The sequence below is a fragment of the Rousettus aegyptiacus genome, unplaced genomic scaffold (assembly GCF_014176215.1).
Source record: "Rousettus aegyptiacus isolate mRouAeg1 unplaced genomic scaffold, mRouAeg1.p scaffold_m13_p_3, whole genome shotgun sequence".
NCBI lineage: Eukaryota > Metazoa > Chordata > Mammalia > Chiroptera > Pteropodidae > Rousettus > Rousettus aegyptiacus.
The window spans coordinates 106,995,311-107,015,639 of record NW_023416306.1 but is presented as its reverse complement, the minus strand read 5'-3'; the positions used below and the strand labels follow the sequence as shown (position 1 = coordinate 107,015,639).

General features: G+C 37.6%; 2 protein-coding genes and 1 non-coding gene across 3 annotated transcripts; all 3 read right to left on the bottom strand.

Moving 5' to 3' along the window:
• Positions 1 to 1,819: 1,819 nt before the first annotated feature.
• Positions 1,820 to 2,985, bottom strand: LOC107521131 (olfactory receptor 10G3). Its single transcript, XM_016165540.2, has one exon. The coding sequence runs from the start codon at positions 2,983 to 2,985 to the stop codon at positions 2,044 to 2,046; it is 942 nt and encodes a 313-aa protein (XP_016021026.2). The 3' UTR covers positions 1,820 to 2,043.
• Positions 2,986 to 13,821: 10,836 nt separating this feature from the next.
• Positions 13,822 to 13,928, bottom strand: LOC118601063. Its single transcript, XR_004950165.1, has one exon. It is a non-coding gene; the product is annotated as a U6 spliceosomal RNA (small nuclear RNA).
• Positions 13,929 to 17,606: 3,678 nt separating this feature from the next.
• LOC107521122 (olfactory receptor 10G2-like) lies at positions 17,607 to 18,563 on the bottom strand. The gene has a single exon (XM_016165536.2). It carries the CDS (start codon positions 18,561 to 18,563, stop codon positions 17,607 to 17,609), a length of 957 nt encoding a protein of 318 aa, XP_016021022.2.
• Positions 18,564 to 20,329: the final 1,766 nt, after the last annotated feature.

The window sequence follows — 20,329 nt, the reverse complement described above, 5'->3', positions numbered from 1 at the left end:
TAACAGTCTCCTTTCATAAAGTGAAGGCAAAAGAGATTTAATTATATTCATTCACTAATTTGGCAAATACTTATTGAGTACCCGCTATGTTCCAGGCATTCTTCTTAGTGTTGGAGATTCAGTGGTGAACAAAACAGATACAAATCCCTGCCTGCTTACAAAGGCAATGATAGAATAGTTACACTTACAACCATAGTCTTATGTGGACGATATATGGTAAATTGTTCGACAGGGCATCCCAAAATTGCAGAATGAAGCTCGTCCCTGATGTGGCCGTCATGGAAGTGCCACTGGCATCTTCCTTCTAGAAAACCATAGGCTAGTATGTACCTTTAAGTGAGGAAATAGACCTTCACCCTCAGAAAACAGTAAGATGAGGTTTAGGTCTCTATGATTTCCATGTGGCATTGTTTATTTGCATGCTTTTATATGACCAGGCGACCTTCGACTGACATTACCTCCCTCATGCAAGCACATGCTCCAGGTAGCAGCCCTCAGAGTCACAAGCCAATGTAAGTTTCTTATACGAATTCTCCAACAGCCCTTGTGATTATTAGTCTCTGCCTCCTACTTACTTCCCTTTTTGAACCCTTTAGATAAGACCACCATGTGGCTTACCAAAATCTTTCTCTTTTGGTTTGAATTGATCATTTTGGCCTCTTCCTGGGAACCTTAAACACTCCACCCACAAAACTGAATAAAGACATGTAATAATATTATTTTATCATTTGTTAAGACAACAGTTATGACAGCAATTGTGTTAAGCACCTGGGAAAACAGGAACAGGAACAAGATGTATAATAGCCTTTGGAAATTTTTTTGATTCATAAGCTATAGATTCAAGCTTATTTTTGTAATTCCCTATTTGACCGTCTTATTTGTTAAATATGTTTAAAGATTAAGATATTTCGTAAGTATTTTTCTAGTTTGGGGGAGTCGATATCTAGTATATTGTTTGTTTTCTGAACAGAATATTAAGAAATTGTTTAGGTTAGTTTCAACAAAGGGAGAATGGTTAGTGTTCTGTCTCCAATGAAATGAACTTGTGAGTCCTCTGACCAAACTGTTTACTCTCCACTATGACCGAGAGAATTTGCTCTATTGATAACATGATTTCATTAAATGGATAAAGCAACTGTCCAGTATAAAAAGCTGAGAATGAGGCAGAAGCATAATAGGATAAGATTGGAGTTGTGACGGTGTTGAAAACAGAGATATTACACAAAATTTGCCCGCATTGATTAAGCTCTGGTCTAACTCAATGAAAGTTTGTCAATCTCATGAATCTAAATTGATACGAAATACTAATTTGGATAAATTATCCATGTACCCTGATTAATTGTCCAATTTTTTTAAATGAGAAATTTCATAAAGAGTTTTACTTTTTTTGTGTGGGGGAATTATTATTGAGACATTTGAAAAGATTTTATTGCATTCTCTTTTTTGGATTATTTAATTTGGTTTGGTTTATGAAAACGCTAGTTTAAGAAAAGGTTATTTCTTCAGCAGGCGAGGCAGAGTAAGCACTTTAGTTCCTCTTCATATCTCATAGTGGCTTCAGGAAGTTCCCCAAGCGAGGCCTGTTAAGATGCACACAGCAGGTTATCTGTAGTTTCTCTTCTAGCACTAGCTCCTCAGGTATATGTCCAATTGCAACAGAACTGAAGAACATTCTCCCATCAAAAGAACTATAGTCCATCCTATGAAGGCTTGACCAATATCATCCTAAAGGTTAAAAAGCCTTTAGGATGCTTTTGGTATTTCAGTCCTCTGGATGTCTAAGTGTGCCAGGTTTCACTCTCTTCTGAGTGACTTTAGTCTCACACTCTACTCTTGTAGCAGCTGAGAGCTGTTTACCTGGAGGGAACACTAAGGAACTGCTAGAAAGTAGTATGTTATTTTAAACTGTGTTTGATCTCAGTGTATTGATATTATATGGCCACGTAAAAGGGAAAAATCAAGAAGAAGAAGAAAAAAAACACTGAAATCTAAACATTAGAGTAATTGTATTGTGAAGGTTCCCCCAGCAGGGGACAGACACTTTTAAAACTCATTCTTAGTCTCAGGGCTTCCTATCATTCTCCTCAGGGCCAGCTTCACCTCTTGGTTCCGCAGAGTGTAGATAAGGGGGTTGAGGAAAGGAGTGATGGCTGTAGGGAATAGGGTAGCTGCCCCATCCAGGGGGCTGTTGGTTTCAGGCCTCAGGTAGATAAAGGCACAGGGCACATAGTACACGGTTACCACAGTTACATGCGCTCCACAGGTTGAAAAGGCCCGGCGCCTCCCATCAGCCGTACGGATCCTTAGGATGGCCCGAATGATTTGTATGTAGGAGAGGAGGATCAGGGAGAAGCAGCTGGCAACTACCACCCCAATATCTACAAAGGTCACAAGCTCATTGACTGTTGTATCAGCACAGGCCAGCCTCAGAACCGCAGGAATGTCACAGAAGAAATAATCTACCTGGTTGGGCCCGCAGTAGGGCAGACGGAAGGTTAGGATAGCCTGGAGAGCCCCATGAATGGATCCTGCAACCCAAGCTCCAGCCACAAGCAAGATGCTCAGCTTAGCATTCATGAGCACAGGGTAGTGCAGGGGTCGGCATATTGCCAGGTACCTGTCAAGGGCCATCAGGGTGTAGAGGAAGCACTGGGTACTGCCCAGAAAGTGATAGAAATAGAGTTGAGCAACACAGCCACCAAATGAAATGGATTTGCTGCCTAAAGTGAAGCTCATTATGAGGCGAGGGACAATGATGGTAGAGATGCCCATGTCAATGATGGAGAGGACGCCAAGAAAGATGTACATGGGGCGGGCATGAAGCTGCACGTCTACCCAGACAGTGATTAGAATAAGCAGGTTCCCCAGCTGAGTCAGGATGTAGATCAGCAAAAAAAATGTGAAAAGAAACGTCCTTAGCTTGAGTGGGTAGGGAATGCCTGTCAGGATGAACTCAGTCAACAATGTGCTGTTGATTTTTTCCATCCTCTGGAGAGACCTTACCTAGAGAATGGACAGAACAGGAGTTAATGTGGAGATGAGAGGAAAGTGAGGAGGAACGAGAAAAAAGTTGTAAAAACTAGGAATAATGGCTGGAGAGTTTTTCTCTTATGTAGAGAGATAACAAGTAGGGAAGAAATATGTTCTATGGCAGGGGTTGGCCTGTTTTGTAAATAAAGTTTTATTGGAACACAGCCGTGCTCATTTACTTATATATTGTCTGCAGATGCTTTGCTGCTATGGAGGCAGAGTGGAGTTGTAGCATTTGGCCTGCAAAGTCTAAAATATTTATTCTCTGGAACTTTACAGAAAAAGTTTGCTCCTAGGAGTTTGCACCTAGACTGCTTTTACCAAAGATTAAGGGTTTACTGGAAATGACATATGTGAGAAAGAGTATTTGTTTTGTTAACTGTTCTTCTGGTTCAGAAACTTACAGAGTCCACTGGCTCATTCTATTCGCTGCCAGGACATAAATTTATATAGAGTGGAGAGTATGCAGAAAAGAAGTGGGAAAATTCCTTTCTCCCTTTCGTAGTAGAGAGAATGGACTAGAATTTTGATTAAATGGCTAGTTGTGTGCTTGATGCTGTATAAGTCTACTCTCTACGTTCTTTATAGTTAAAGGGGAAAAAATGACCATGAGGCTGTAAGCATGTAAGTAAAGTTGTTGTTAGTACTTGATGTTATGTATTTTGGTTTCTTTGTATATAATAATTTTGCCTTGGGGCATGGTTAAAAAGAGAGGAGATGAGGAAACAAAGGATGGCAATAGCGATAAGTCAGGTGGCTACTCTGGTCTGGCAGTCATGGGATACTACTACAGCTTTCTGGAATCACAACAGTCTGATGTTAAACTCTGCAGATTTAGAAGTCTGATTTGGTTAGGTCTCCCTAGGGGAATCAGGGATGGGAAATCAATTCACACTATTCAAATACCTGAGAGAATGACTTGTAAACCAAACAACCAATTTAATCTACAGTGGGAGATCTCACTCCCATGACTGAAATGGTATGTCTACTACTCGGGGCAACCACTTACTAATCTCAAGGTCCCTGGAAATCAAATTAGAAATTGGGCACATATCTCTGAGTTTTGAATCAGAGCAAAGGGAATTTGATGGAGCACACAATTTTGGATTCAATAGGTCTCAGTGAATTACACCTAGTAAATTACACAATACCTTTATCTTTATTCTTTAATCTTTCAGATACAATATCTTTTTCTTCTGGGCAGTACTGGGGATACATTGACAAAGTTTTGCTCTATTTTCTTCCTGAGTCTATATTTCTTTTAGATTGCCTTTATTGTTTCTAAAGGCTTTCTTCTTTTCAGTACATTTCCTAACTTTTTAGAGTTCCTTAATTATTTTTTCCTTATTTATTTTCCATTCTGTCTTCTTATTTGCATTAGGGAACATTCTCTGTTCTCTGAATTATTCTCTAGGAACTACTATTTCTTTTGAAAAATTTCCTGTAGATAAGGAATTCCAGTATATGCATAGTGTGCTGATTCCTGTGTGTTTTAAAAATATGTATCATTTATTTACTCACGGTGAAGCAAACTAGGTAAAGTGTAGAGTTTCCAAAGTATTTGAAGGACATGGTATTTATAAACATTAAAAAATAAAAAATACTGTTGGCATAAAGTTGCTAAGTTAACATAAAACTGGTTATAGTGCAATGAAACCATATCCTTTGGCGATATCTTTTCTACCAAAAAGAAATCTACTGAATTAACGTTACTTTACAGAACCTGAACTTAAATTTTTTTAAATTTATTTTTTTAAAATTGAGGTATAATTGGCATATAACATTATGTTAGCTTCAGTTGTATATCATAATGAGTTGGTATTAGTACATGCTGATTTTTGTTTTATTCAACCTGAGAGAATGTATTTTCTAATCTTGCCCTTAGATTTTAGCGCCATCTTAAAGGGAAGGATGAGAGAAGGCATGTAGCCATATTTGTAGTTCTGTTTTTGTTGGATGTGATTTCATTCCAGTTGCAATTAAGTTTTCCTCTACTGTTTTTTTTTTTTTTAAAAAAAACAATTTTTCTTCTCCTTTTCGTTAGAAAGATTATAGGACGACTTTCTCTGATCTGTCATGATTTTCTTTGCACCACTACCATTACCATAGATCTCTAAGAATGGAGTTTGATATTTACTGGGTGATCACCCTCTTCTTACACTGATTCATTGATATCCTAGATGCGGCTCTTAGATGCCCTAATTCATTTTGATAACAAGACTGGAGCCAGAGAGCTAGAGATAGAGATGATAGAGATAGAGATAGAGATAGAGATAGAGATAGAGATCGAGATCGAGATCGAGATCGAGATCGAGATAGAGATAGAGACAGAAAGAGAGAAAGAGAGAAAGAGGATAACATGGTACAAAGAGAAAGAAACATGGCACTTATGGAAACCTCAATGCACTAAGGTGATAAGAACTCACAAAATAATGATGGTATTTTACATCTGTGTAGTGTTCTTATGATACTTAGAGGATCTAAATGTCAGAGGTGTCCCGTAGTTATATAGTGCTAGAGCAAGGACTCTAAGTAGGTTTTATATTTTTCAGTCTAGTACCCTTTTTACATTTTACTTAACATTCCTTCCTACAAATAAGCTAAAATAGTTTAGTTAATCATGTTATTTCAGGTTGCTAAATCATTAGGAGTTTTAAAAATCTACTGGCAATATTAATCCTCAGTGTCCTGAGGTTATAGCTTTGTTTATGATCTGAACATGATTTTAAGAGTTCAATCGTTCATTCTGTTAGAGATCCTAAACTGGTGTTCATGCTTCCTATTTTTAAACCTATATGTAGTAAAATTAAGTATATGTTCTAAAGTCAAAGAAGAGTTAAATTTTGTTACCATGAATGTGTAAATTGGTTCATCTCCTTTAATTGTCTGGCATTCTATCACACCAAGCACTTCTTTAAAAAATAGACCATTGCCTGGGGGCTTAGCAGTTCTGTGAAGGTATTGATGGCATGTATTTTTAAATTGTGATTGTTATTAAATATAAATGTGTTATATTTGTTATTAAATATAAAAGTCAACTAGTACAATAATGTTTGCAAACAATATGGGAATCATTAGTGGATCACAAAATTACTATAAATCTATAATGTGGATCATTAAAAAATTGTAAGTGACTGATTTGCAAGGAGGATTAGGCACCTTTTCTGAGGAGACAAAGGGCACAGTCTTGACCTCACTTCAGCAGATGAGTTTTACATAGCGAACTCTAGTCATCCATCTCTCAAATGGCTGTCCATCTCTTAAGAAGAAAACTTAAAACGCTTTTATGAGTTTTTGAATATCAACTCAAAGCACTTTCTTTTAATTTATAAAAAGTATCTTAAATATTTAGAAGCTTATATCTTCTATTGACATTTTCTGAATTTTACACTAAGACATTGAAAACTGAAAATAATCTAAAGAAGAGTTACATTGGAATAAATATATATACAATGAGATGAGAAAAATCTGAGTTACTAAGTCTAAGAAATGAGACTATAAGTTTTTATTAAACTATAAAACCCTGTCTGTTTAAAACAGTCACTAACACAGAAATCAGGTTACAGTTTTGTTCACATTTGTTCTTTAAACTGTGGGTAGAGAACCTGTCTTCCAGGTGGGAGAAAGGACCTGACAAAGACCAAATATCAAGGAGTAAAGTTGGAACCACTATAGAACTCCGAGATGCTCTTACCTTTTTTGGTTGATATTGAATTTAGGCAGCGAATGAATTTCTGAAGAAGAGTAGTTTTGGAGAAAAATATAACCGATAAAAGGCTTGGTGAGACAGTACTATCCTGATATAAAATGGCTAAATGGTAGCTGCATAGTTAGACTTAACAGAGCAATAAAGAAAATTTTTGTGAGAGCAGAAAAATATACTGAATAATTAAATAAAAAAAGACATTGAGAGATAAAATGACTGAGAGAGGAGAAACATTTTGCACAACATTTGAACCTATCATTTATCTGTATCTGAAACTTACTCTGTGGTCATCTATATCTTGGGATATCTTCTTTTTATCAGCACCTCTTCACATCAGTGATCAGGTCCTGTAAGTGATGTTTAACTCTGGAAAAAGGGATAGGACAGTGGAGGGTGCTACTTGGGGAAGAATCACCTTCACCTGGAGGTGTAAGTATCCACAGAAAATCCTTTTGCAATCTGAGAGAAGAAATATCAACCTTTTCTTGGAAAGATTTCAATGGTTTCGGATCTCATGGGGTCAGTAGTAGTTATCGTGAAGGGCTCATGGCAGAAGACCCAATAGTCAGTTCTGGCTGGATCAAAATGAAGGACCAAACTATTGAAATGATTTATTAATTGCCTACTTATTTGTAGATGTCCTCTTCTGGTTTCCTTTCAACCTAGGGGAGGAGTTTTGGCTCCCACCGAAGGTAACCGCTAAGGTTGGTCTCTCTTGTGTTCTGTTGTTTCTTTTATTTTTCCCAGAGTCAATTATAGTGAGACCTTCAGCTTGGGGAATATTATAATAGCACCCTTGTGATAAGACCAATATCCATGTTTTGTTTCCTGGGAAACTCCCTTGTTTCAAACGTTTTTAAAAAATTTTGTAACATCAGGTAGAACAAAGTCTGTGGGGCTTAATAGGGCTTATTGATGATTGTATATCTATGATTTCTTTTATCTTTCAAAAACAAATTTGGGGAAAAAGGAAGGAAAAGTTAATGTGATTGTTGGTCAAAAGATATTTTCTTATTGGCACATTTACATTTTATAAAACTTATACTTTGAATTACTAAGGTGCTAACATAGATCTGCATAGACTAGGAGAAACAGAATCTCAGGGTTAGAGGGACATAAAAAAATCATCCACTTCAACTATCATCTATAGTATTTTAGGTTATATTCTTTGAACAGTGATTTTTAGTTTTATTCCTTTCTTCTTCTTCTTCTTCTTCTTCTTCTTCTTCTTCTTCTTCTTCTTCTTCTTCTTCTTCTTCTTCTTGAATACTTTGAGACTGGTCTGATTTCTTTTCTGCTAGTCTAATCTTTGGAACTGTCTGAACCCTTTCTCCAAACTTTCTTCAAAAATCTAGTGATGGTCTATGTCTTAAGAGAATACTTTTAATGTGATCTGTTCCCCTTGTTCCCTTAATTTTGTGGTAATCTCTAAAGTCACATTGGTATTGAAGTGTCTAGAGAATAGATTAGCAAACTTGTACAGTCCAGATAATAAATATTTTTGGCCTTGCAGACCACACAGTCTCTGTTGCATCTGTTAAAGTCTGCCATTGTACATGAAAGCAGCCATAAACAATATACTTACACATGTCATGACTGTATTACAATAAAAATTTATTTATAGACACTGAAACTTAAATTCATGTATCATAAAAAATTATTCTAGTTTTGATTTTATTTCAACTATTTAAAAAATGTAAAAACCATTCCTAGCTTACAGATAATACAAAAAACAGTTGGCAGGACAAATCTGGACCACAGGTGAATAGAGGTAATCAGGGAAGAACAAAACCTGTTTGTGACTAATTAGTGAGAACAACTGGCCAAAATGAATATGTGTGAGTAGATGGAGCCAGGCAAAAATGTTTGCCTACCTTTTCACAGCCTGGTCTTTTGCAGCTTCCACTACTTCAGAAAGCATGATTTCAGTTGAAATAAGTTTCAGAAAGGAAACTGTTGAGTTTTGGGGTCTAGTTTGTATATTGCAACCAGAATGTATGCACGGAGGTACTTTGTGAAGTGGAGCTTCACAGGTATAGATTCATGATTTCTTAAATTGTTCATGATTTAATCTGGTTTCCTGGTCTCAAATGACACAATTTTAACTCTGTTCTACAAAATCACTCTGTTGCACAAGAATAGTTATGTTTATGTTTATTGTTTACATCCACCTCTAAGAGAGTAGTTAGGTTTTATGGATTAAATATGGATATGACTCCAAGATCTAACAGGCCTGGCAGCATCTTGTCTCCTCTGAAAACCATAATTAGGTCCCCAAGCCTAGGTGTTATACAAAAGTCATATACATTGACTCTGGTTTCTATCTAACATTATTCATGGAGCAATGGGCAATTTTACTGCTTCTGAATAGAGAGGTGCAGATAAAGAGATGGGCAGCAGTTATTGCTGCACCTCCCTCCATTGTTGCGAGCCCTTCCCCCTCCAACTGAAGTGAGTTATGGGGGATTTAAAGGGCCTGTGCCTTTTTCTCTTCCTTCAGGTTTTGATTTTTACTCTTTTAGGAACTAGACATTAAAGATAAGAATGTTAAAAAGCAACTGCACATACAGGGAACATTAGAAAGTGACCATGTATGCCCAGGAAAAGGATCAGAAAAAAATCTGAGAATATCTTAAATTTAAACCTCAGGCTGATCCTTGGGATAGGCCGCTTACAACAATAAAAAACAATGATGATGAAAACAACAACGAGCAAACAAAAACCAAAACCAATAACAAAGCCTGGCAAACCCTAGGAAAGGGGGAGAATTTGATTTTCAGAATTATTCTGTTATTAGATTCAAATGTCTAGTGTTCAACAACAACCAAAAAACCACAAAACATACAAAGAAACAAGAAGGTATAGCTCATTCAAAGGAAAAAACAAGTAAACAGAAACTGTTCTTGAAAACGTTGCAATGGCAGATACACAAGACAAAAACTTTAAAATAATTGTATTAAAATGCCCAAAGAGCTATGTAAAGAAAGTCAAATAAATTATGTGTGAACAAAATGGAAATATCAATAAAGAGACAGAAAATCTAAAAAAAGAAAAGAGAAAAAAGAAATTCTGAAGCTTTAAAATGCAATAATTGAAATAAAAAATTCTCTAGAGGTATTCAAAGGCAGATTTGAGCACTCAGAAGAAAGAATCAGTGAACTTAATATAGGACAATGGAGATTATCGATTTATTAAATTATATCTGAGAAACAGAATGAAAAAAAGATTGAAGAAAAATAAATAGAGCCCAAAGGACCTGTTGGACACTGTCAAGTGAACCAACATGTATATCTTGGAAATCCCAGAAAGAGAAGAGAGAGAGAAAGGAGCAGAGAGACTGAAGAAACGATGGCTGAGAACCTCCCAAATTTGATGAAACACTTGAATATAAACATCCAAGAAGCTCCAAGGACTCCAAGTAATAGAAGTCAAAGAAACCAACACGAGAAAAAAAATGGCGTAGATGATAGAGGCTCTGTTCATCCCTCTGGTGACCAAATCAAAGTTGTGATGGAAACAAAGAGCAGCAGCAAGAAAAAATTGCCTGAGATGAACAAGCCATACAACTAGGGAGAAATCCAAGAAATCACCCTGCAACGGCAGAAGGTAGGATGAGCCAGGATGTGGGGCTGCCCAGTCTTGAGCAGCTGAGTGAGATGGAGGCTGCGGCAGCAGCAGCAGCAGCGGCAGAAGCCTCTGAGAGGGGCCGTGCCCGTGAGCGGATTTTCATGATGATGAACTTGTTCTGAGCACCAGTGCCAATTAGACTGTGCGTGGGGGACACCAGGGACTTACAGGGAGACATTGTTGGAGTGAGGGCCAAAGCAAGACTTGCTCTGTACAAAAGTGCTGGCAGTATCCATTATTTCTTGTTGAGACCTCTCCACTGCCAGTGCTTGGACATAGCGCCACCATAGCTGAGATGTCATCAAACTGGATAACAGAGGTCACTCTGCCCAGAGGATTTAGTGAAACCCTGTCTCCCCCAACTCACAGCCTCACCAAGCACATCCTGGTATATCCTTAGTGAGTCAGGTGCTCCTGAGACTCACACTGGAGGCAGCCTCTGTTTCTGGTGTGGCCTTTTGAGGCAACTATAAGCACAGCATCTGTGGATTGCTTGCTGAATCTTAACGGGTGGCACCAGAGGGGCAAAGGCTTGGGCTAAGTTTGGCCTGCAGCTGAACTCCTCTCAGGACTGTGCCATTGGTCACCTACTTCACAAATCCACACTAATAAGACCGGGAGACTTAGGAGCTTTGCTTAGTACAGAGAAACAGACACAGAAAGGCAGCCAAAAGGGGGAAGACAAAGAAGCAGAACCATATGAGAGAACAGAAGAGAGATCCAGATATAATGGAGTCAACTAATCTAAGAGACGTAGAGTTCAAAACAGTGGTTATAAAGATGCTCAATGAACTTTTAGGATGTGTAGATAACTTTAACAAAGAGATTAAAACATAAAAATGGAAATGGCAATTACAAAAGGGAACCAGTCTGAAATGAAGAACATATTATCTGAGATGAGAAGTATATTAAATGGAATAAACAAGGGAATAAACAAAGTGAATAAAGAAGAGGATCTCATGCCCTACTGTTGCGGAGACATTTAGGAAGAAGAGTCAGAGTCTGGAAATGCTTTTACTAACATGGATAAGGGAAAGGAGGAATGGCAAGGAATGGCAATGCTAGCATCCCCCACCCCTGTCTCCAAGGCCTTTTATTAAGTTTCACTACAATGCTGGCTTTGTAATTAAGTAATTGTTACTCTAAGGTCAGCAGATATTAGCTAAAACAAACTACAGCTAGCTCCCAGATCTTGCCTCAAAGCTACCTCTGTGTTTTCAGCTATCTCCTCCTAAGTATCTTTTCTAGTTCTTGTCACTGTGTTATCCTTGTCCCTAGAGCAAGATGTCCCAGGATATGTCAGGCGAGTGTGCCTTCCCTGCAATGTGTTCTTGACTGTAAGTCCACATCTACTTCTGATGATGGTGTTGCTCCAAACACTAGGCATCCCGCCAGAACTGCAGGCGTTTCTCACAACGCCTATCTAGAGGACAGAAATCAAGACGCTCAAACATAATGGCAAGAAAAAAGAGTCCAAGACCATAAAAATGATTTAAAGAGGATATGGGTCACTATTAAGGCTCCAAATATTCATCTGATTAGCATAAGTGAAGAAAACCAAGATGCTGAACAGCTATTTGAAGAAATAATGATGGAAAACTTCCCTAACTGGGGAAGGAAATGGACATAAAACCCCAAGAAGCTCAGAGAATTCCAGAAATCAGAGATCCAAAGAGGCCCACACCAAGACACATCATAATTAAAATGTCAAAGGTTAAATACAAAGAAAGAATATTAAAAGCAGCAGGAGACAAACAGATAGTTACTTATAAGGGAAAACCTATAACATAAGACTGGCAGCTATTTTTTCAAAAGAAACTATTCAGGACAGAAGGGCTTGGCAAAAAATATTCGACAGAATGAAGACCCAGGATCTACAACCAAGAATACTTTATCCAGAAAAGCTATCATTTAGAGTTAAAGGACAGATAAAGAGCTTCCCAGACAACAAACTAAAGGAATTTATCACCACCAAGCCAATATTACAGGAAATATTGGAAGGACTTCTTTAAGAAGAAAAAGCATATTTCAAAAACAGTAATAAAGAGTAGTAACAACTAAATTCCTATGAATAAGTACCTCAAATGGAAAAGAATTAAGTACTTCAACCAAAAGATAGAGTGGCTGAAAGGATAAGAAAATAAGACTCCTACATATGAAAAGAAAGAGGATGGAAAAAGATATTGCTTTGATAGACCTAGGAGGTATTTAAGTCAGACAGAAAGAAAAACACTATATGATTTCACTTCTTTGCAGAATCTGAGGAATAAAAGGAACCAACTATTCAAAAACAGACTCACAAATGGAGTGGACAATTTGGTGATGGACAGAGGGGAGGGGAGTTTGAGGGGCTGGGAGAATAGTGTCAAGGGTTAAAGAAGTACAAATTAGTAGCTGATGGATGGTCACAGGGATGGGGAATATGTGTAAGGAATGCAATTAGCATTAATATGTTGGCTAAGTGGAGGGTCAGGGGAGGAAAGGAGTAATTGGCGGGATTGTTTTACAAGCTATATATATGTCTAGCCGATGTTTTGTATACTTGAAACCAATTATTTTTTTAAAAAGAGAAAGACCAACATTGAGACACATTACAATCAAACTTTTAAAAGACAAAGACAAAGAGAGAATCTTGAAAGCAGCAAGGGAGAAGTGAAAAATCCCCAATAAGATCAGCACATTTCTCAGCAGAAACTTTGGAGGCCAGAAGACAGTGGGCCAATATATTCAAAGTGCTAAAAGAAAAAAAAAAACTGTTAACCAAGAATCCTAGATTCAGCAAAACTGTCAAAAAAGTGAGGGAGAAATTAAAACATTCCCAGATGAAAAAAAGCTGAGAATTTGTGACTAGGCCTGCCCTTCAAGAAGTGCTCAAGGGAGTCCTGCATGGTGAAATGAAAGGACATGAGACAGTAACTGGAAGCCATTTAGAGTAATAAAGATCTAAATAAAGGTAAATACATGGGCAACTATACAAGCTCGTATTATTGTAAAAATGATTTGTAACTGCACTTTTTGTTTTTTACATGATTTAAGAGAATAATACATTTAAAGAAAACAAGGATTATTAGTTTAAAAGCTAGTTTCGCTGTAACTTTGGTTTGTAACTCAAAATCTTGTTTACTACATAATGTAAGAGGCTAATGCATTTAAATGAATTATTAGTGTACGTTTTGGGGCACATAATGTATAAAGATACAATTTTAGAGAAATAAAAATATATCTTGGGATAAATGAAAATGGAAACACAACATACCAAAACTTATGGGATGTAGCAAAACAGTTCTAAGAGGGAAGTTTATAGCAATAAATAGATACATCAAGAAAAAAGAAAGCTCTCAAATAAACAACAAAACCTCGCCCCTCAAGGAACTAGAAAAAGAACAAACAAAACCTAAAGTTAGCAGAAGAGAGCCCAGAAACAAACCCTTGAAGCTATGGTCAAATGATTTTTTTTTTAAAATAAGGATCACTTAAAGAATTTGTGTGTCATCCTTGTGCAGGGGCCACGATAATCTTCTCTGGATTGTTCCAATTTTAATATGTCTGCTGCAGAAGTGAGCACTGGTCACATGATTTTTGACAAGGATGCTGAGACCATTCACTGGGATAGTCTTTTTGACAAACGGTCCTGTGAAAACTAGGTATGCACATGTAAAAGAATGAAGTTGGACCCTTACTTAACACCATATACAGTAGTGCCCCCTTATCCACGGCTTTGCTTTTTGTGATTTCAGTTACCTGTGTGTGGTTAGCCATGGTCCCAAAATATTAAATGAGAAAATTTCAGAAATGAACAATTCATAAGTGTTAAATTACATACTATTCTGATGAAATTTCGCGCTGTCCTGATTCATTCTGGCCAGGAAGTAAATCATCACTTTGTTCAGTATATCCATACTTAATGTGTACCATGTTAGTCACTTGGTAATGTTTTTGGTTATCAGATTGGTTTTCAGAGACAGAGAAAGAGAGACCATAGTGACATAACTTTTATTGCCATATATTGTTGTGAATGTTCTACTTTATTATTCATTATTGTTGCTAATCTCTTACTGTACTTAATTCATAAGTTAAACTTTATCATTGGTATTTATATATTAAAAAAACAGAATATCGAGGGTTTAGTATTATTCATGGTTTCAGATATCCACAGGGAGTCTTGTAACATACCCTCCACAAATAAAGGGGAACTACTACACAAAAATTAATGTGAAATGGATCAAGGTACCAAATATAAGACCAAAAACAATAAAACTCTTAGAACAAAACATAGGACAAAAGCTTCACAACACTGGATTTGGCAATGATTTCTTGGCTATAACAAAAAAAAAGGCACAGGTAACAAAAGAAAAAAATAGACAAATTGGACTTTGTAAAAATTAAAAATGTTTGCATATCAAAAGACACTAAAAACAGAATAAAAAGGTAACCCATAGAATGGGAGAAAATATTTACACATTATATATCTAATAAGAGATCAATACCCAGAATTCTTAAAACAATGACAAAATCAAACAACTGTATTCAAAAATGGGCAAAGGACTTGAATAGACATATCTGTAAAGAAGATATACAAATGCTCATATGAAAAGATTCTCAACATCACCAGTGTTTAGGGAAATGCAGACCAAAACTACAATGAGATACTACTGCACATTTATTAAGATGGCTACTATCAAAAAAATCAGAAAACAAGTGTTAGAATGTGGAGGAATTAGAACTCTTTTGCATGGTTGGTGGGAATATAAAAGGTACAACCTCTGTGAAAAACAGCCTGATGATTCCTGGAAAAATTAAAAATAGAATTACCAGCAAATCCAGCAGTTCCTCTTCTGGGTGTATGTACCCGAAGAACTGAAAGCAAGGTATCAAAGAGATATTTGAACACCTATATTCATAGTAGCATTATTCGCAATAGCTAAAATGTAGAAGCAACCCCAGTATTCATAAATGGATAAATGGATAATCCAAATGTGGTATATACATACAAAGAAATGTTATTTATATTTAAAAAGAAAGAATATTCCACAATATGCTACAACATGGATGAACCTTGAGGACATTATGCTACATAAAATAAGACAGTCACAAAGAGACAAATACTATATGATTACACTCATATGAAGTACTTAGAGTAGTTGAAATCATAGGAGCAGAAAGTATAATGGTGATTATCAGGCTGGGGAAGGGGAGAATGGAGAGTTATTGTTTAATAGGCATAGAATTTCAGTCTTACAAGACGAAAGAAGTTATGGGGATGGATGATTGTGATGGCTGTCCAACTATGTGAATGTATTTAATACCACTGAACTGTACACTTAGAAATGGTTAAGATGGTAATTATCATGTTATGTGTATTTTACCACAATAAAAAATTGCAAAAATATTGGGCTAGTATGACCTTGCCTATCTAATTGAGTGAAACAACTGTCAGTAAATGAAAGAACACATTTACCTGGTTCTTCATCTTATGGAAGGAGCTATTGACATTTGCTCTTATACTTCCCTGTTCTTGAGTCCTTTGTCTCCACTTCTTTTAAATGTTTTCTTGTTCCTCCAGGTAAAGCCAGGGATAAGTCAAGGTTATTTACCTCACCCTGGCCTGGTCAGAATGACGTTACGTGATGAACTGATTGGTCCAGTGAATGATTGAATGACTGACTAGGTGGCTTCCAATCTCTGACTCTTACGCATTATAATTGACCGAAAGGTTTTCTGGATGCTTTGGACAATTCAAATGCAATTCAAAAGACTTGCCTGGTGCTATTTGAAGTTTTAAAAATTGTCAGTTGAGTGAAGTATCAATTAGGATGAGATGAAGCTGCTATAACAAAGTAACCCAATAACAAATCAGTGGATTAAATAAGTTAGAAGTTTATTTTCTTCTCACTTAAAATTCTAAGGTGCATGTTCTAGGTGAGCAGGTGACTTATCTCCACTTGGGCACAAAGTGGAGCTGGGTCCTTGTCATATGCCAGTTCCACCTCAGAGTAGGAAATGAACAGGGAAAAGTTCCTGCGCCAGTTTTAACTCTCTATATTCAATTTGAGAGAACTTAGACATATATCTGCACCTGCCTGTATGATAGACTGGGAAATGTTCATAGTGAGGCAGCCATGTTCTAACTATACATGGATTTTGGTGGGCAGTTAGCCATCTCTACCACAATGCCTACTAGTAGATATTAGGAAAAAAGGAGCTACAACACAGACACCAAGAAAACATTATTTCTGTTCTCCAGGGACTCTGATCTAAACTATAATAAAAGCCAGCCTACAATAAGTGCAATTATAAAATTCAAAGGACTATATGAATAAAAGAAGAAGGAGATAGGTTCTGATTGGGAGAATCATAAAACTTCTAGTAAGAATAAGAATTTTTTCTGGGCCATGAATGAAGCATAAAACATCAATTTACCAGTATGAGAAAGGAAGAAGAATATTTATCACACAGGTATATCTTAAGTAAAAGCTCAGAGGCCCAGAAGTAGAGAGCGTGTTTAAATAATGGCAGGTAACTTAATAGGGCCAGGAGGGAAGGGGGAGGTAGAAATGTCTTGGGATGTGAGATATGGGATCCAATTATGGGGGACTTTAAATTTCAAGCTTTTTGGCTTTTTGGCTTTTTCTATATGCAGTGGAGAGCCAGTGAAGAGCTATGTTTCAAAAAGGAAACTGGTAGCGGTATGAATGCGAATGAGGATGAAGAGGGGATCACTTAGGAAGCCAGAGAGACATTCCTGAGACAGAGTGAACAGAATTTGGTGAATTACTGCACAGGAGAGAGCGAGGAGCTGGAAGGAAACATGGACAATGTGCACAGAAATTCACACCAAGCACCTGGAAGGATGGATTAGCCTAGACGTGAGCAAAACAATCTTGCATGCCTAGGAGCTTGGGAAATTAGGAGTGAAGCAAATGGATAAAGGGTGATGGTGTAGCATTATGCCGGCTTTTCCAAAATTTACCTGTAATAATCCTTCCTCCTTCTAGATAAAGCATTTATTTGGCATATTCCACATTTGTGTGAAATGTGCTTTCTCCTGAGAGATGGATCAGAAAAGTGTAAAGTAACCCTGTTCAATTTATTGAGGCTAAATGTAGTACCAAAATCTTCTTCCCAGTAGAGTTACATTCAGTTAAGCTTAAACTAAAGTCTATTTGTTGAACGTTACTGCCTCATATGGCAGTAGTGAAAAGAGTGCTAACAGAGGTGATGTAACTCGTCCCTGAGCCTGGAGTTACTTATTTTCACTTGCAGCCCTGAGACCTGCTGTTATTCTCTTCAGAGCAGACTTCACTTCTTGGTTCCTCAGTGTATAGATGAGGGGATTCAGTAACGGAGTGACAACAGTGTAAAACACAGCCACTGCCCCATCTAGGGGACTCTTGGAGCCAGCCCGGAGGTAGATGAAAATACAGGGGACATAGTAGACTGTGACCACAGTTAAGTGGGAGCCACAGGTGGAGAAGGCCCGGCGCCGCCCATCAGCAGTGCGTATCTTCAGGATGGCATGGACTATGTTGGCGTAGGAGAGCAGGATTAACATGAAGCAACTGGCAGCCACTACCCCGATGTCCACAAAGGTCACAAGCTCATTGACAGTTGTGTCAGCACAGGCCAATCTCAATACCGCGGGGATGTCACAGAAAAAATAATCCACCTGGTTGGGCCCACAGTAGGGCAGGCGGAAGGTCAGGGTGGCCTGGATAGACCCATGGATGGAGCCAGCCACCCAAGCTCCAGCCACAAGGATAGTGCATAATCTCCCATTCATGAGCACGGGGTAGCGCAGAGGCTGGCATATTGCCAGGTACCTGTCATAGGCCATCAAGGTGTAGAGGAAGCACTGAGTGCTGCCCAGGAAGTGAAAGAAATACAGCTGAGCCACACAGCCACCAAATGGGATTGCCTTGCTGGCAGGAGTGAAGTTTAGAATAATGAGAGGAACAATGACTGAGGAGAGCCACATGTCCAGGAATGAGAGCACACCCAGAAGAATGTACATGGGGCGAGCATGGAGCTTTGGGTCGGCCCACACGGTGAGCAGAATGAGGAGGTTGCCCAGCTGAGTCAGGATGTAGATGGTGAAGAAGACCAGGAAGAGGAGGGTCCTCAGATTCGAGGGGTGAGATAAGCCCAGGAGAATGAAATCTGTCACCACGGAGTCCAAGGATGCGTTTTTGGTCTTTCCCATGCCTCTCTGTAGTCTGCTAAGATGAATGGTGACGTCAGACAAGGGAAATATGACACATGGACGTGGTGAGAGAATGCCTGTGTTTGGGGACCAGAGTCTAGAAGGTAAACAGAGGATTTCCATGTGTTAGGCAGAAAAAATTTGCCATCAATCATTTGGGTTTGCTTGGCAAGACAAGTTCTTAGAGGCTGCTTACTTTCCAGGTACCCTAAATGCTTCTTCAATGGGAGACACTACATACAAATGTTGAAAGCCAAGGCACAGGGTATATCTGAATAATAGTCTTAGTGCAAACGATAGGTCTATGCCTCAAAGGGGAACTACAGAGAAGTGGATTCTGGTGCTATGGAGCAGTGCAGAACAATCACTCCACAATAACTGTCCCTATTATTGGTCTCTGATTTAATAGCCTCAAAATGTCTCCTCCCATGACCTACAAGAACCTTAGTGATCTGATTCTGTAAATTTCTATAGTCTTTTTTCTTTGGTTCCCTTAGAATATCACATGCTCTTTCTTTCTGGACTTACTTCTCCTGAAGTATACTGAGTCATCTCAACATAGCCTCATTCCTCATGATTCACTTTGACTGTCACCTCCTTTGGGAAGAGGTCTCCCTTAGAAGACAATCTTCTGGGAGATAAGAATTTATATTACAAAAGGCAATTGCAGTGCAGTGTAATAAGAGCTATTTGCTAAAATTCTCATTAGTTTTTTCTGCTAGGTTATAAGTGCCTTGAGAACAAAGACTAGTCTGTTTTGTTCTTTTTAAGTTTCTGCAGCACTTGCTCTAGTGCTTGGCAACAGTAAGTTAATTAATAAATATTTGCTAGCTAATTGGCTGACTGAATGGATATTGCCAGTTCCCATTAATCATGCATCCTGTTTCCATGTGTGATCACATTTCTCATGCTTTAGGTCACATATACGTCAGCAACGTGAGTCTATTCCCAGTGTAAACAAAGTCCAAGGCATTATCCATGCCATCTGTTTGCTCTAGAATGTTATATAAATTTATTGATTGACCTAAGTAGTTTAATGGTTTTGATGATATGGATTATAATAGCATTGATTATTATAGGATTTGACCTTTAGTATGTTATTATCTTAAGACTTATTTGTCTTCTAACAGTTTCTTACAAACACTTTAGAGGTATTAAACATCTGAGTCCGATGTTATTTGAAAACTCCCTTTGATGGATGGTTTGTTCTAGAAGAATTTTCCCTTATAATAGTATTTTAGGTATTTTCACTTGTTGCTTGAACTAAAGCACCTTATAATTCTTAAGAAATGACAAAAAATTATACTATATTTAGATTAAACGTGAATAAGAGGTTATACAGAGATATAAACATTGATAGATCTAACTAAAAATACCCTTTTATAAACACCAATCTCAGATATATTTAATCTTTATTACTACTTAACCTTCAAGTAAGTTGACTAAGTGTGCTTATTACTGGGAAAAGAAAGGTTAAAGGTCTCATCTCTGTGTTTGCTCAGTAATGTTGAATCTGAGGCATCATTTATATTTATTATTTATATGAATCTTCTAAAGTCTGGAATTTAAGTCTTTGATCCTATTGTGAACTGGCCTGGCTTTGTTACATCCCCCTCAAATAGAGAAAAGAACAGATAAATGTTTAAAATTCAATTCAAAAAAGAAAGTTCACAAATCTGGAGAAAGGTAATTTAACTAAAAATTAATATGCTTAAAGTATTCACTCTGAGGAGAGAATGAGGTAAGGGAGTAGATGAAGGAAAGAG

Excerpts from the sequence above, each read along its gene's own strand:
- LOC107521131 (XM_016165540.2), bottom strand. The coding sequence starts at position 2,985 with ATGGAAAAAATCAACAGCACATTGTTGACTGAGTTCATCCTGACAGGC.
- LOC107521122 (XM_016165536.2), bottom strand. The coding sequence starts at position 18,563 with ATGGGAAAGACCAAAAACGCATCCTTGGACTCCGTGGTGACAGATTTC.